At 40.5% G+C, this 17905-nt stretch overlaps 1 protein-coding gene across 1 annotated transcript in view; it reads left to right on the top strand.

The window, feature by feature from the left end:
• The window catches only part of adgrd2 (adhesion G protein-coupled receptor D2), a 38106-nt gene that overhangs the window by 17066 nt on the left and 3135 nt on the right, over positions 1–17905 (top strand). The window contains exons 11-24 of the mRNA XM_044362756.1: positions 11–116; positions 226–281; positions 486–612; positions 737–840; positions 1056–1158; positions 1715–1868; positions 4639–4772; positions 5855–5970; positions 9477–9597; positions 14226–14267; positions 14397–14450; positions 14637–14784; positions 16774–16832; positions 16929–16959. Of these exons, the coding sequence (XP_044218691.1) occupies positions 11–116; positions 226–281; positions 486–612; positions 737–840; positions 1056–1158; positions 1715–1868; positions 4639–4772; positions 5855–5970; positions 9477–9597; positions 14226–14267; positions 14397–14450; positions 14637–14784; positions 16774–16832; positions 16929–16959 (1355 nt within the window). The remainder of the gene's footprint in view (positions 1–10; positions 117–225; positions 282–485; positions 613–736; positions 841–1055; positions 1159–1714; positions 1869–4638; positions 4773–5854; positions 5971–9476; positions 9598–14225; positions 14268–14396; positions 14451–14636; positions 14785–16773; positions 16833–16928; positions 16960–17905) is intronic.

Raw genomic sequence — 17905 nt, 5'->3', positions numbered from 1 at the left:
ACATAACCAGGTATTTGGGCACTGTCCTGGGCTCTTCTGTCATATCCACCACAGTGCTGGGAGACGACCAGCCAGTCAGCACGCCAGTTCACTTCCAGCTCCACCACAGAGCACAGGTTAGCAAAATCTCTCAAAACTGTCCCCTTTTCAAATTACATTAATATCTCCACCACCTCATCTTAATTAAATATCATATTCATCATGTTGGCTGTATATTTCCTACAGAATTCCACTGGTACTGTGTATGATCCAGTGTGTGCCTTCTGGGATTTTAATCTCATGTAAGTTCTAATGAACTTTTTCAAAGAGTGTGGGCAATTTTGAGGTCTCAGTTTCCTCTGTAACCTGTAACCACAGTTATTTTACCTGTTTCATCAAGAAAATGTGACAAATGCTGTTGAACCTTTAGATAGCAGAATATTTTCATTCTTGGCATTCCTGCGAGTATGTAGATATGTAAGTATGTGTTGTTTGTGTCTGACTAGTCCGGAGGATGGTGGGTGGTGGAATACCAAAGGGTGTGAGGTAGTGTCCAAACAATATGGATACACTGTGTGCTACTGCAATCACACCACCAATTTTGCATTGCTGCTGCAGGTCTATGAAGCCCAGGTAACATTCCTCTCTCCAATTATCACTCAGTATTTTGTATAGGCTTTCATCTACAGTATGTGCTGCTATTTACAGCTCACACTGTGTGTGTGTGTGTTTGTCTGTGTGTCTGCGTATGTGTCAGAGGAGCCCAGAGAACGAAAAAGCTCTACAGGTGCTGACGTTCATTGGCTGTGGAGTGTCTCTGTGTGGCCTCCTCTTCACCTTCATCCTCTTCATCGCTGTTGGGTCAGTCACAAACATCACAGAGTGCACTCTGTAAAGCGCCGAGGGTGAAAAACATTTCATAAAAACCTGACAGATTCACATCAATAAATGAGAAAAAAAACAGAACATTGTGCTCTGTAGATTTGTGAACAGCACCGCGGAGAAATATATTTGTGGGATCTTCACACAAATATTTCATGCTATGTGTGTTCACATGTGTGTATGTACTTGTGCAGGGTCCCTAAATCGGACCGTACCACCGTCCATAAGAACCTGATTGTTGCTCTGGGCATCGCTGAGCTGCTCCTGATGTGCAGTAACTGGGCATCTGCTAATGAGGTGAGACTATATGACATATTTGTAAATTTGAAGTGTGTTAGGTGGAACATTCACAAAATAATACAAATTCTTACCACATACTTCACAAAATAAAAATGTGCTTGCACACTATTAAACTTTTCTAGCCACAAAAGCGACAACAGAACACAGTACAGTGCAGTCACATGATTAGAGGGTGAATCACACCTTTGAGAGCAAAAAAAGAGCTAAAAGGAGAGGGAGAATAAGACTTACTTTCATCAGGTGGACAACAGAGACACAACTCCAAATGAATGCTAACGGTGCTCTTGGACTGGTGGACATGTTAAAAGGGAACTGTTAAAAGTTGATAATATGTCGTTTACAGGAAGTTCCCACTGGCCACAAGTGGCCGAAAAACTTGTTAATGCAAGTTTAAGGACACTATTTTCAGCATGTTACATAACACTCTTTCTGTTTTGAACACTGATTTCTCAGGACAATCTTTAATGATAAGACTAAAAGGATAGTAAAATCACTAATGCACTCTGCAGCCTTATCATTACATCTTTGTTTCTATATATTTAAAACCCTGCAGGTGGCGTGCTTTGTGGTGACTGCACTACTCCATCTCTTCTTCATGGCCTCCTTCTCCTGGATGCTGGTGGAGGGCTTGTTGCTGTGGAGCAAAGTCGTGTCTGTCAACATCAGCGAGGACCGCAGAATGAAACTCTACTACATCATTGGCTGGGGTAAACTCTTTAATCCTGTCAACCTTTTTGATTATTGACCTGGTTACACCTCATCCTTAATATGTATCTCTTTGCTATGTTGTTCTATTACTGTTTGTGCATCATCGAGATGAAAACATATAAACCAGTGATGATCTTTTGCAAACTGTGTCTGTCAAATCAGGATTAAGAACAACAATTAGCAGAGGAGAAAACCTTTGAGTAGAGTGCAGAACAAAGGAGAGGAAGAAAAAAAACTGTGATAGATTATTCTGTCTAATCTCATCAAGTGTTCACATTTACAGTTAATGAATCTTAAACCGTCCCTAATGACCTCACTTTTACTGTAAAGTGCACTGACAGCCTGTTTGAGCTGCTGGAGGGCTGGGGTATGTTGCTGCCCTCCTCACAGACATATGAGAGGGCTGAGTTCAAGTGGGGACACATTGGGGGAGGACAACAGAGGCAGGCTGGCTTGACATCGCTGCAGGAACCCTACCTCTCAGTGATTCCTTCTGGATAAAAATTTTAAAAAAGATACAGTCATGGGAAAGGCTGGGATTATTATATTCACATAATATAAACTGAATACTATTTACACTGTCATTGACTCAAAAAATGTAAAATGTGGCCTGTTTTTTTCAGATGTTATATATTGTATATTGTATAAATATTACCAAAGCACAAGTTCCAAAGCAGTACATAATGCCAGCTTTAAGGACTTGCTGTGCTGATTCACATGGAGGTCACAATTAAACCAAATACAAGTAGTAGAATATTAAGTTTGTAAGGATCATATTGGCAGATGTGATATAACATAGCTGGATGTGGATTCTCATATAGGAATTTTTGTATTAGGATTTTTGTGATGGTACAAATTGCACTGAAATGGTAGAATGTGGTAGGATCTATTCAAATCCTGTTTTCAAAAAAAAAAAATTTATGGAGCATTTAGACTAAAAATGTACAAATTTAAAAACATGAATCTCAGTTGAGACGGCTAATTGAAAATGATTTTATCCACAATTAAATGAATACAATCGGTCTCAAGGTTGCTATGTGTATTTTTATCAGTATACAAAATAAATGACGACACGATACAATGTTTAGTTCAATTGCTTCTGTAAAGTAAGACTACATGTCCCATAAACCCCCCATCTTCAGCTTTACTTAAGGTGATTTTTTTCCTTTTTACCTCAGGATGGCAAAATCAACCTGTCATCTGTCTGTGGTTGTGGGCAGAGCATCTTAACTTATAAAAACTTTTTATAAATAACAGAAGGAAACAGCTAGGCTAAACCCATGGCTATTTACTGGCTAAATTACATTTACTAAATTGCATTTGCAAGAAGCTGAATTATGTTTTCTGTTAACATAATGAGGAAAGGTTATAAGTTAATGTACAACACACAATGCAGCGCTTTATTCACTCAAAAAACCCTTGCCTGTGAACATATTCCGGGCAGCGATTCTGTTTGCCAGCATGACGTGATTGGGAAAACAATTTAGTATATAAATGTAATTTCTTGGTTGTTTTATTTACCGTACTTAAAAAAAACACCCTCTGTCAGATACAAAGCCCTTTGAATTCTCCTACTTCCTGTTTAGCAGTGTAGACCTTTAACCTGCACGTAACATGACTTGGGGCATATGGAACAAACATTTGGTAACACAAGTGTAATCATAAATAAATGTATTTGAATACATTAATATTGCATCACTAATTTGTAAATGAACTCAGTATGCCCTCTAAAATGCCCCAAATTATTCTATTAGCAAGCTAGCATGCTAAACTCCACGTGTTCTGTTGCTCAGCTTATGCTGGCATGCTTTGCCTCAGAGACATGGGCCACACAGTACAACGAAAAAGGTATTGATCCATAATTAGTTATTGAATTGTAAAAACTAGTGTGTGTTTCGGCCAATGTGCAACCCTCATCTAACAGGGTACAGGCCCATAGCATGGATCTGATGTAATGATCCTATGACTTTTCTATTTTATCACCATCAAGCCACAATTTGTAATTACACACAATAGTTATTAAAAACTGACTGGCAGATGAAATATACTGAGCTCATTTGTATTCCCCAGAAGATGAACCCTTAGCATTTTGGAGAAAGTTTGTTCCTCTTCCACCACCCTCAGGACAAAATCTCATTTCATTGGGGAGATTGTCATGATATTTGCTGCCCCTGTTCATGCTTCCATGGACATAAACCCTTTTAATGACCCCTGGCATGTCCTCTCATGCCACCCTCAGGCTAAACTGTACATTCTTAGCTTATTTGCTCTTTTATATTGGGGAGTGTAATGAACATTGCAGCCTTTAGGGGCTACTAACGGGGCTTTAGACTTATATGCTTATGTGGCAGTTACTTCCAGTTTATTAGAATTAATCTAATGATGTTTTATTGATGTTAATCTATATCACTGTTATGTGATGTTTTGTTTTACGGCAACCTTAACCCAGTCAATTAAAAAAAAACATCCTGCAGCTGTTGCTGTTCATGTTCCCAAATCCATCTGTGACTGTGTGTTATGTCGCATAGTGAGCTGAGAACAGTGTGTGAATAAGCACCACAATATTCAGGTGTTTCTTTCAGCTCTCCATGTGGATGTGCCAAATGTTCCCCCTCAGACTAAATAGACTGAGAGAAGAGAACAGACTAAATAGTCTGATCAACAGATGCTGCAGCATTCACTGTTCTGTAAATATGTCTTCAAACACACTGCTTGTTTTGTTGTTGCAGCACACCCACACTTAATTTGCTTTTATTGAATTTTTTTCAGGACTACCTGTTCTAATAGTTGGTGTAACACTGGCAGTATCAGTGGACAAGTACAAGGCGGATGATCACTGCTGGCTCAACGTGAAGACCGACACAATCTGGGCTTTTGTGGGACCGGTTATATTTGTCTTGGCGGTATGTAACCTCACTGTGTGTGTGTGTGTGTGTGTGTGTGTGTGTGTGTGTGTGTGTGTGTGTGTGTGTGTGTCTCACATAGTACTGGACCCATCAGCCTTGTATTGTTTGTGCACATTTATGACTGTAAGCTCAAGGACCTCTTGTGCTCTTCTAGACAATTGTTGAAAAACAATTGTTGAAAAACCTATTTTCAACTATTTCTGATAAACAAGTCTGTTGCAGGCCACATTTCGGCCTTTGTTATGGCTCAAAAAAATGACATCCATAGAAAAGTTTGATCTCATCTTGAACCAGAGCATCTGCAGATAAATTCCACATCTGATTTGTTATGATAAACTAAAGTTTGGCACAATACAAGATGAATAAATCCCCATTTTTGTTAGTTTTGTCGCCATCTTGACTGTAAGGGAGCCAGGAGGGTGACAACAAAATGTTCTAATTAAAAAACAATGTTTAAATTGAGAAGTTTGGACTTATTGTCCAGTTTATTGTTACCTTATTAAGTTAGATGAATCCAGGAGGATGCTTGGTTACAATACTGTTACACTATTCTATGCATCTTAAAGAAAACTGAGACTATACATGCCCCCAGACACACCTGGTGGAGATCTGCACCTTACTGAGTGCACTCTTCTAGTTAAAAGATACATTTTCTTTATTTTAAAAAGTTGAAAGAAGGAAGAGGAAAAAAGTTACTAATAGCTTGGTAGCAATCAATATTAAAATTCACTTGAAAGAGAAACATAATATGGGTGACATGATCCCAGAATTTTCCCAAATGTTTCACAAAAATCCCAAATAACACAGAGGGTCATAGGAGCAACCTACCAAATGAAGACTGAGCTTCTGCATTTTCCCCTCTATACTCTGTTTTCCCCATCTCAGAGAGACCAGGAGCAATGGAGAATGAAATAATGTGCATCAGCTGAATGCTGTTTACAGTGATGTGACTTCCAGCAGCCTGAGGAGGAGGCTAAACTTTCCCTCCTCTTCATATGAGCCTGAGGCCAAGTGGATCTGCAGCGGCACATCTTGTGTTCGCTGGAGGCCATGTTGATGCTGTTGTCCTCTGCCTGCAGGTCAATGCAGTTGTACTGTGTCGGGTTGTCATGGTGACCGTTTCCAGCGCTCGTCGCCGTGCTAAGATGCTCAGTCCAAGCTCAGCATCAAAGATGCAAACCTTTGACCTCACCTGGTGAGATACAATGACTTCTCTACCTCTCTCTGTCACTCTCTCTCTCTCCTCCTGCTTTTTGTGCGCTTTCTTTCATGAATCTCTTTCTCTCGTGCGCCCACGCTCTCTCTCACACTCTCTTACTCTCACTCTCTCTCTCTCTCTCTCTCACACACACACACGCAAGCTTGCTGTTTCCTTTTTGGTCGAGCCAGCTATAGTCAATAGAGACAGTGTGAGAGATTGGGAGTAGTGGTTCAGGAGTCTGCTATGGGAGTATGGGCTTATCAGCTTAACACCTGGTCCCACTACAACTGTGTATGTGTGTGTATATGTGTGTGTGCAATACATCTATTTGTCTTAAACTACAATCTGTCATCATTTCTGTTATCTTCAGTTCCTCTAGACACTTCACAACATGATCAGTGTCTAAAATATTTGTGAGACAAACAATGAGGTTAAAATGATCATTTTAATGTTACTGCCATTCACAGAGAAATCGTAATCTAGTCTTAGTTACTGAGGACTGTTTGAAGGTTTTTTATAACACATGTACATCCTTCATCTTTGTTGTAGGGCTTTAAAAACACAATTCTTACTGGCCAAGGAACCCATTCTTAGGTCTGTTATTTTATTGCAGAAATCCTGCTACTTCTATGATTTCTAATAAAGTAAAAGGACAAGACTGGCAATGTTTTTCTTCAGCAAATCCTATGAATAGATCAAATCATTATGTTAGTTTGCCTGGCAATACTGTCCGAATTCTCTACCCTGTGAGCTCCAAGCCTATTGGTACCTACTGAAAATGTAAATCTTTCAAAATTCTCTCACAAATACAGTTACATTAAAGAAAAAGTCTCAGTCATTTCCTAAAAACAAACAGCTGGGCAGTGTTGCTATTTGCAAACATCACTCATGCAGGAGGAAATAGTGCATTTGTTGAGGACTATTTTCAGCGGTGGATGAATCCACATTTTTCGCTCTAGTCAGTATTTGTGGAAGTAGGACAGTGTGTGTGTTCATGGTAATGAAGGAACATGTCACTCAATGCAACAGTGTGGCTTATTGACGTGTTTTTAATAGTTTTTGGACAACAATGGAGTGTGTGTAAGTATGGTTACAGGATGATTCCACAAACATTTCTACTAATTCTACAAGCTTGTGACATTTCTAGCAGCATAGCCACAGATGCTCAGTATGGTGCCACAGGTGATTCATTTCTGGCCAAACATATTAATATGCATTCACAGGGTTGGTTCACCCAAATTACCCTGGACAGTCTACATACCTTCAACCAAATAAATAGTCCCAATGAAAACTGCTCAGAGTGACTCTGTGGAGTATCCAGAATAATGGGGACAATTATTCTGAAAAGAGATGCTGATGTGGAATTTTTTTTAATATCATTTTTCATTTCTGTGAGCGCCACAAATTGAATTCCATTCACCTTCAGTTCAGTGTTGTGGAGGCAGAAATCTCAGAGACAGTTGGACAAAAGTTTGACAAATAAAACCTAAACTACAATATCTGTGGATATCCCACTATGAGACAAACAATGAGGTTAAAATGATTATGTTAATGTCACTGCCCTACAAGGCTCCGCCTCGACAACTGAGAAAAGATCTTTGCACTCACCGCCCAATCAGGAGGTAGCGACTGCACAGAATCCTGCCACTATAAGACCCCAACGTCTATGCTGTCTCCCTTTGAAACTCAACAACAAATGACTTGGGCCAGCTGAGCTTGTAGTTAGAGGGACTCACACATACTCATAGAACTTGGAGTTACATCCAAGTAACTACTATTTCTATTTCGTGCATGCTCTTCCTTCTAACGGGCTTAGCTATTGGTTATCACTGAAGGTGAAGGCCATTAGGAATGAGATGTACTCCCAGCTGGGCCCAAACCGACAGTAGCACAAAAAGCAGCCAACCAAAAAACAGCAGCAGTCCATCGGTTGAGCACTGTCTGCCTGAGGGTCTCGCATCACACCGCAAAAAGCCAGCAAACAAGCTGGGCACTTACCAACACCTCAGTCCGCTCCAGACGAGGTCCCAGACAGGGTTGAAGGGGAAGACCAGGAGGCGGCCAAGTAGATGTCCTCCATTGCCTTTGGCCAGAAGGACAGATTCGGATGCAGTTCCACCAACTGCCTATTGTCACTGATAGACATACAAGAGATGCATGGATGGGGTGCACAGGTCCTCTGCCCTCTTGATCGATGCCAGGGCTCTGCCTGGTGCCACCAGCCAAGGTAGCAGAAGCAATACTCATGGGAGTCCGCCAGTGGCATTGGCAAGGCACAAGAGGTGCAGAATTTGCTAATAGCCATCATCTTCTATCGTGACACCAGAGGGTGAACTTCTACTTGCAGGCGATCTGTTTCTCGAGGTGGCTGAGTGAAAAAGGAGACGAGCAGTCTAGACATTGGGGTTTTATAGTGGGAGGATGCTGCGCAGTTGCTACCTCCTGATTAGGCAGTGAGTGCAAAGATCTGGTCTTGGTGCGGAAAGGTAAACCAATAGTGAAGACCGTTAGGGGGCAGAGGATGTACGAAATAGAATAGAAGGTACAGAGTCTGTGTAAATTATTAAAAGACTTCTATGTGCGGTTAAGGACATTTTTCTCCCAGTTCTTTGAGCACTAATGTGCTTTTTTGGAGGTTAATACACAGGTCAGTACATTATAATTAGAAGGTATTATTATTAATATGCCTTATGGCTGAATAGAAGCTAGGATGTCTTTTCATATTCAGGTAAAAGTCCTTCAACCAAACATGTAGCAACTCTCTTCTATCCAGATTTTCTTTCCATGTGTTTGTCTTAGCCTGATGGCAATGTCATGACGCCATTCCCACGCCATTCTTGCTGTGTCTCTTCATTCCCTTACAAACAGACTGAAAGTAGATGTCTGCGCCAGCTCAAGAGTGTTCAGGGGATTAGAGGGAAAACAACTTTCAAAAATAAAAGGGAAGAGAGGGAACTGAGTGCTGGCTTTGTCCTTGCAGACACAGCGCAGTCTGAAAAGTCAATCTCTTTACCCAGGTGCAGCAGTGTGACAACAATAGTGGTTTGAACAAAGGCAACCTTCTCTGCCTTGCCCCATGAAATAGTTATTGGAGGTATAAGCACCAGGATCATTGAAAGGATGATTGCAAAGGAACAGGAGTGTGACTGTGGTAGGCGGTAAAATCTATAGCTGTGCAGATATGTTTGATGAGGATTCAAGGAGGAAATATTTGAGAAGAAAAATGTCATCAAAATACCTTGAAAACTCCACTTTGCTGGGTCCTTCTGTCTGTCTATACTCATGTTTCTAAAATGGTTCACAAAGAGAAGTTTTGCACAGCACCAAGGAATCAAATAGTGCCACGACACAGTGTGAAGTCTTGTTTCAGCAATCATGTCAGGCTAATTCAAGTCTATTAGAGCTCATTCTCATGCATCTGTCCTTGAGAGTATATGTGTGTGATACATGCACATATTGTACTGTATGAATCATGTATGCACATCTGCATATGTTTGCAGGGCTGTGACAAGGCCGGTTCTCATCCTGCTGCCCGTCCTGGGTCTGACCTGGCTGTGTGGAGTTCTGGTCCATCTGTCCGTAGTAGTCGCCTATGTCTTCATAGCTCTCAATGCCTTCCAGGTAAACAAAGACACTTAATATGTTAAACTTATATCATTTATATATCCATATCTCTTTTTTACAGTCTGGAGAATGGTGTAACTTTAGTGGTCAATTGAATCTGTCATAATAGGCCAAAAACTACAAAATAGTTTTTGACTTAAATCATAGTTATGTGAAGTTTAAGATTATGTACAACTGGCAAGCTTCTATCAAAAAGGTAATGGTGTCATCATTAAAGCAGAACTGTTTGGCTTTTAAATATACAAAAAGTAAGTTATTTTTCAGAAAATAACTAAAGTTAGATTTCTAAGCAGTAAAAATAATGCACCACACCCACCTAAACAACTGTTTTGGCTGCTGAAGACTGTATATTAAGATGGACGTAGCGAGGTGTGACTTCACCTGTTGGTTTCATCTGAGCCAGCTTGAAGCCAAGAGTTGCAACTTATGGTTGGTGCTATCTTTTACATTTGGAGTCAGGACCTTCCAAATGAGGAGTGAGGTGTGTTGGAAACATACCCCGCTACCTCGCACCCAAGCTAACGCTAGCTTACTGGGAACACCGAGCAGTGCACATTTGGGCTGATGTTAGCTATTCTAGCTAAACTGTGTTAAGAGGGCAGGTATCATAATCACGTAACATTAAACTTAGTGAAATATTGCGACCAGTCAGCTGGAGCCAGTATCTAGCGGCCGCCGGTGATATTGCACTTAAAGGTATTTCCACATTGGCTTCAGCCTCAAGCTGTGGTAGTTGCTGCTTGTGCCGAAGCCTATTTTCTTAAGTGGTTAGATACGCATAACTGGGTTTAATTTTGTCATAATTACCACTAATTTCAACTGCATTTATTGCCAGAGGCATCCTAATTGTTTTCATTTCTTTATCAGCCCTTCTGTAAATTACGGTCGCTTGTTAGCTTAGCTGGTTACCTACAGAGCTCGTCATCCTCTGGGGACCATGTACATCACTGAAAAATGGTTTATTTTTCTTATTTGATGCATGGATGAAAGTCTAGTCAAAGTTTTCACCTGATGAGATGCCAGCCAAACGTCTTGAGGTTAGCAAAATCAGCGCTGGCCATGAAAGCTGAATCTTATTTTGAGTGTTGGGTGGATGGACAGCCTGACTTACAGCTCTGTCCAAGGCCCTGCTGTTAGTGTTGTAAAAACCACATGAATCAGAGCTCTGCCTCTCACACTGGATGATGATGCTAGTTGCCTCCCATCACTCAGTTTTACCATAGCATAGAACACTACAGGACACAATGTACTGGGGACACATCACTGGCTAAATGGGCCAACAGGACATTCTCCCAAAAACACACTGTATTCCCTGAAGGGCCTGGTGGTGTTTTATGCTGAAGCAGTTCACTTCAAAATAAAAAAGCCATTTACTCAGCTCTAGGTCAGAGTAAACTCAAATAATATTATCAGGACCAAAGACCAGACAGAATTAGCAGCTTTAACCAAATTAATAAAGCATGCAGTTTACAGTTGGTAGCACATATTACTTATGTGCTCTTCACATAGTCAGCACAATAGAAGTCAATGTGGGCTGTAAAGTGGATCTTTTTTCATTGCTTTGGCACAAAATGCAGTCAATGACCACACCAAACTCAGCCACCACCAAACCTCTGTGTATTTACAGTCTATTCTGTACATGCTTACATACTATTGTCTAATATAACACAAAATGACTGTAAGTTATACAGCAGTTTGCTACATTCTGCTACATCTACATCTAAAAAGAAATAATTGGGATGTACAACACTGAGCGCCTCATTTCATTCCTTGATGACCTCTATGAAAGACTTGTGCCAGATGAGGAAAGAGGACAGGTGAGGCTGAATCCAAAACCTGTTCTGGCATTCCACCTTACTCTCCATTTCTCAACCCCATACAGGGATTGTTTTTTCCTCATTGAGGTGGAAAGTTTATGAATACTTGTGCTGGAATGCAAACTGCTCATAAAGACAAAAAAAAGACAAAATTACAATTTACAATTTTTACCATTTTTTTCATAAAAAGTCTCCTAGAGCATGTAGAGTACCACTCACATGCTAAATTATGCCACTTCTGAATAACTTTTCCTGAAAAAACTCAATATATGGCGACCCTAACCCTAACCCTGAGTGACACATATAATGACTAAGTCATAAGTCTATAATGAGTGAAATTACAGTAAAAAACACCCAAGGATTCAGAGGGTTTAAGAAAATATACAAAGTATTTTGCATTAAAAAAAAATAAAAACAAAGAAACACATTTTTGATCAGCTTCAGCTTAAAACTTTGCCTTTCTTATGTGTTTGTTCATCTAAATTTGATGCTGATATTTCTTCATTTTGACTGATTTCGAGAGCTAATAAATGAAATAAACTGGTGTGTGTGTGTGTGTGTTTGTGTGTGTGTGTGTGCGTGTGTGTGTGTGTGTGTGTGTGTGTGTGTGTGTGTGTGTGTGTGTGTGTGTGTGTGGGAGACCGCAGTCAGGTCATACCACATCTACCTCCAGCTCTCCTCCCCTGATAACACAGCACTCACTTCCTCTCTCTCACACTCTTTTTTCACTTTCCACACAGTGCCCCTGTTTTTCTTATAGCTTCCACACATTCTGTACATCTCCCTGTCTCTCTCTTTGTCTTTTCTTGCCTCGCCCACCCCTCCGTGCTCCTCCCAGGTCTTTAATTAAACAAAATGCTAGCCTCTGGGTGACCCCCAGAGAACTGCTAGTTAATTTAGATTTACTGCAAGTGTCCAGCTGAGGGCAGATAACATGACAGTAGGAGTTCTTCCTCATGTAGGTAGGAGGATGATGCTGGGCCGGCTCGTCTCTTTCATTTTACCCAAAAAAATAAATAGAAGAAGTTTGCTGCTTCGTCAGGCTGTAAGGCTGACAAAAGCAAAGTATGACAGGGAGAGTCTGAGGGCCAAGAAAGCACAGAGTGAGGTTATAATAATAATAATCATATTAATAAGAACATCCAGCACAGCATGGCAGGGTCCCAGCATCTGATATCATTTATAACCCACTTTTTCACCTCTGCTTCTGTCCACTATATTTCTGTAGCAACACTGAATTATTCTGGGCAGTGTGATTTATTAGGCATATTTTTAGATTTTTTTTAAAGAATCATTAGCCATACTGTAGGAGCCGTGGGAACATGTCTTCCACCCCAACAAATTAATAAAAAAGGAACATGTGCTTGATCAAAAACACGCTGTCTGAATTCCATTCAAAGGCTTCCTGCCATAACAGATCAATACACACAAAATACTAAAGGACACTATAAGCAATATTATAGGATACTTCCTGGAAAGCTCACACTAGACCAAGAGCGGGCAACAGGGACGTAACGTGAGTCTGTCAGTCATTGGCTGTTTACCTGCACAGAGATTATAGCCAATAATCACAGCAATGAAAATGTCCATAAGAATGTTGATATATGCAATAAGTAGCAGCTTCAGCAAAGTAAAGATTTTATAAATATAGAATATATATTTTCCCAGTGAGAGACACAGCACTGCGGAGCCACTAAACAGTGAAAGTTGACAGGCTGAAATGTCCTCCAATAATAGTTCCCATATCTTACTCTGATTATGAGCACAATCACATCAATGTAATCGGAACATGGCGTCTGCTTGGGCTCCACCTCACTGACACCACCGCTTTAATCACATTCTGAATGTAAACATAGCTGCTGATGCACAGATCTGTGGCTTTTATTCTCCAAAGTTAGGTTTACAGCTGGAGCATCTGGTAACAGCACAGTCCAGAAAAGAAACTTGAACAGTTAAGGTTTTTTTAGATTATAACCTTTATTTTAATGGTATATAATGACCATATTTTTTTCAAATATGGCTGCAGAATTCTTGGTAAAAGAATTCCAATAAGTGAGATCCTTACAGTGTTATATGCAAGTTTATAAATGATGCACCACCACAGTAACGGTCTACTTACACCTACAAGCCGGATCCGTCCATATACAGCAGCACTGGATCATAAAATGCTCTTAGGGCTTGTTGTGGTGGGAGGCAATGACTAACATGTTTTGTGATTTAGTTGGTCGAGTCTGATACTGTTGACAACATGTATTGAAAAAGTAAACAGAGTTTCTTTTTTTTATTATTCTTTACACAACTATTTCTGTCACTTTTCATGTTTGTATATGAATGCAGCACTGTGAATGTCTTCCAGGAGAGGCTGTCTGAAAGTGTGTGCTCTCCTACCCCATATATAAAAGATGATTGTGTCTCACTCTCTATGACAGATAGCTTTTCAAATCGTATTCCTGGTGCAGATTTTCTCTATAATAAAAATATTAAAACTGAGAAATCCAATTTGGTTTAAGCTGAGCTGAGATTTGAGTGCCGCACCTTTATGAAACCGACTGAAGCTCGAGCCAGAAGGGAGTAAAAAAAACACACAGATGAGGAGCATGAAGAGGTATTTTGCAATGCATTCTTCTCTTTTTGTAGGTAAAGAGAAAAGCATAGTTTGACTTAGATGACAGAGTGGAGCACTAAATGGACTTGATGAAGATCCGTATTGTCAATAAAGGCAGTATGGATGGGGTTTTTTTTTTTTATTCCTCTCCACTTTCCATCTTTCATATGTGCTTCCTAATGTGTGTCTCTGCCTCTCCGCAGGGCTTGTACATTTTCTTGGTTTATGCTGTTTACAACAGTGAGGTAAGAAGGCATTCAGTCTATTGTCTGTGCTGCTGTTGCAACTGAATATCAGAATGTATCTTTGTGAGGTATGCCAGGCAGCCAGCCTTTTGGACAAACCAGTGGGTGTAAATGCTGCTTCTCATTTAGGTGAGGAATGCTATAAAGAGGATCAAAGAAAAGAGAAAGGCCTTATCTTTCACGGTGAGTGAGTAAAAAGCACACAGCAGTGATCATGTCATATCAGAACTGGACATAAAATAATTCCCACTTTTCAAATGTTTATTTTATTGACTTAGCTTATGTTTGTATGACTTGCTATGTAGTATGGTAGTCTACATTAAGTCCTGACTTTGCAGTACTTCTGATTGGGTTGTGGTATAATTGCAGAACTGTTCTCAGCCAACCAGCTTCCTGCCTTCCCAGAGGGCCCCGATTACGTCCTGGGGCCGCAGTCCACCAACCCCCTCCAGCCCTGAGACCAGTGAGACCTCTGGACCCCCCAGCTCCACCTCCGCTTCACTGGTCATCAAGAACGGTAGGCTGCAGCGTTACAAGGAATTCAATGTTGGAGTATTACTGGAAAGGTTCGGTCAGACAGCTGCCTAAATGTCGGACTCACAATAAGTCCCTCTTCTGATTCTCGGTGCTGATGCTGGCCCACATCAACCCCATGTGCACTGAAACCCTACTGAGTCTGGAACATGTCACAAAATGATGATGATTCATGAGTCTGCTCACTGTAGTATAAACTAAGGAGTGTCTATAATACAGAGAGAAGTGAGAGGGTACATGGAAGTGATTGCTGACGCCTTAGCTCCTCCCAGCAGGGATACAAAGACAGAGGATGGAGGAATTTAATTCACCATACATGACATCCTCGCTCACTGCAGCGTCATTTTGAGAAGACAGCAATTACCCATGATGCACAACATGCAGAAATAATTAAGCAACAGCTTAATTATGCTGCTCCAACATTGATTATGAATCTATTGCTGTGACTGGCTGTCACAGAAAGTTAATCATATGTTGTGAAGAAGTGGCCTTTGTCTCTGGTGAAATTATAGTTAACAGGCTTTTTTCACTATTTTCTGACATTTTATACACAAAACAATTAATCAGTAAGGAAAATAGTTGTTCGTTGCAGCCCAGAGCTGTTAGATGAAGAGCTGCAGATCACAGGCTCATACAACGGTTTGTGCAAACCAGCAGGCCTCCAGCACAGTATTGTTTGGTGTGACTGGTGTTAGTTGGTAAAACTGGTCAATACCTGTGTGACCAAAAACAATGTGCTGCATCATGACTTAAAGCCAATTCATGCTTTCTGCGTTCTGCGTTCTGTGCCTGCGGACAGCTGTGGTCACACAGTTCCATTCATACTTTCCAGATGTGCGCACTAGTAAACAGGGTTGCAGCGTGATAACTTTCCAGAGTCTGTGACTATTACAAACTACTGTGCAGTGTTTTTCTGATTAGCCTTTAAAACAAAATAATCTGTTACTCTAAACATCTCACCTGCACTTTAAACAACACGCCCACACCAACACGCTCCCTCGTACTGTTTTACACAGGACTGTTTTCAGTCTGAATGCAGCTGAGGACTTCCTGTATGTTGCTGAGCAACAAGAAAAAGTTGCTCAGCAGGCATTTCTGTTGCTTTTCTAGCACATGTGCAGTTGACACACTTGATATGCGCACAGTCCACGTGGTCATAAATCTTGAGCTGCACGTGGACGGACGTCCGCACAGGGACTGCGTGGACCCCTGCAGACGTGGGCAGATGACGACATTTACGTCACATGGATGCGGAAAGTATTGAATTGGCCTTTATAGTAGTTGTAGTTCTGTTCCCCATGTCGCTGCAACAAACATAATTTCTTATTGTTTTTTTTTCATCCACATTTATACAGTTTTGATGAGTCATATTTATTATTGCATTGGACAAACAGCATAGTAACAGTTTAGCTGTCCTTTTCAGTTATGGGGCTAAGATGTGAAGTTTGTCCTGAGGGGGGCACTGGAGACTGCACAGAATATTTCAAGGCAACCCACCCATTAGATTGACCTATTTCTTGTGGAAAAAGTGGGTGAAATATAATAACAGGTCACTAAGGGGTCAATGATGGTGTTAACTGATGTCCTGTCATCTCGTTATTGACATGTCCACCACTTATGTGAACTGTGACTTACAATAATTAAGCAAATGATCAGTGATGGTCCCAACAGAGGCAAATCTGTCCTGCTGACACAAGGCTAAATGACAAAAAAAAACCCAGCAAACCTGCATAAGGAAGGGTGCACGTTTTATGATGAGAATTCAATATGTTTTTCATTCTCAAAATGTTCTTTTGTCATGCGTTTTGTTAGCATTTTAGTTTCTTTGTGTGTATTTGATAAAGCTTTGTATTGTGCGTTGTGTTGCTTGTATTGTACATCTTTGTCGAAGACTTTTTTGGCCTTGCATAAACAAATGTGTTGATCCTAAAGGGAGGAACTAAAAACAAATAGCTGCATTTGTGTCTTTCAGAGAGTTTCAGAAAGGAAAGCTTTGTCAGTTTCTCTCTGAAACCAGCATCAGGAAACCAAGTAAGTAACATGTATGCATCATCACTGCACCGTGTTATCATACAGCGTATCATACTAACTGAATGTGACTTGTTTATATCTTTTTGATTCTAACAGGTGGTGCAGCTGACTGGGTTCAAGCCATCAGGTACAATGATAATGTCACTGCACACTAGTCTTAACTAATTTATATTCATTGGATTAGAATTCTGGGGAAAAAAGCAAGTCATTTATTCAAAATATAGGCAGATAATCAATGATTGCTGAGAGTTACTGTAGTTACCTATGGCTGGGTTCACATTACATGCTGCAATGGCCCGAATCTGATATTATTGCCTCCAAGTGATTCAGATCTGATATTTTCACATGTGTTTTTTGTTTGTTTTTAATTATGCATGCACATATCGTCTGTCATCATCATTCAGGGACAGCACCTCACAGCCCAGAAATAATCATGGATATATTATAAGAGCTGGATACCGGACTAAAAATGGTGCCCATTCAGTCCAGTAAGAACTGTTCGGCTGGCACATACGCCTAAAAAAGTTCCTAGCTTCCAGGTTTGCTTCCGTGTTGTGCGCTCCACTGAATATGTCCACGGACTTTACATTGTGATGACATCATGGATTTCATTAACGTTTTTCTCAGCTTGAGGAAAGTTTTACAAATATAAAACCTCCATGGATCAAAAATTCATAATAGAAAGAATCATAATTGACCTTGTTGCAGTTCAAGGTGTCTTGTCAACAGTTTTACAGACGTCTCTTTTATAATGATGGTCTATGGGGGAAAATGCTTTTTGGGTTGCAGGGGGATTTTTCGCTGCAATACTGCGAGTGACCACTGGGGAAAATTGGCTGCAAGGCTGAGCAGCGGAGCCTTATCCAGCTCTTATTATACATCCATGGTAATAATAAACATGGAGGAGAGTGACATCATCAACACGGGTCAATGGAGAGACGAGGAAGTTTCACATTTGTTAAACTGGAAGGAATGGACCATGACTAAATGCTAGCACAGCCTTGATATCCATGTTTATGAGTTGACTGTCACAAAAAATGACATTTTACTTGTACGCATGCGGCTCACATTTC

This window comes from Thunnus albacares, chromosome 2 (assembly GCF_914725855.1).
Source record: "Thunnus albacares chromosome 2, fThuAlb1.1, whole genome shotgun sequence".
Classification (NCBI taxonomy): domain Eukaryota; kingdom Metazoa; phylum Chordata; class Actinopteri; order Scombriformes; family Scombridae; genus Thunnus; species Thunnus albacares.
Note: the sequence above shows the minus strand (reverse complement) of the source record. Positions and strands in the feature narration are given on the sequence as shown.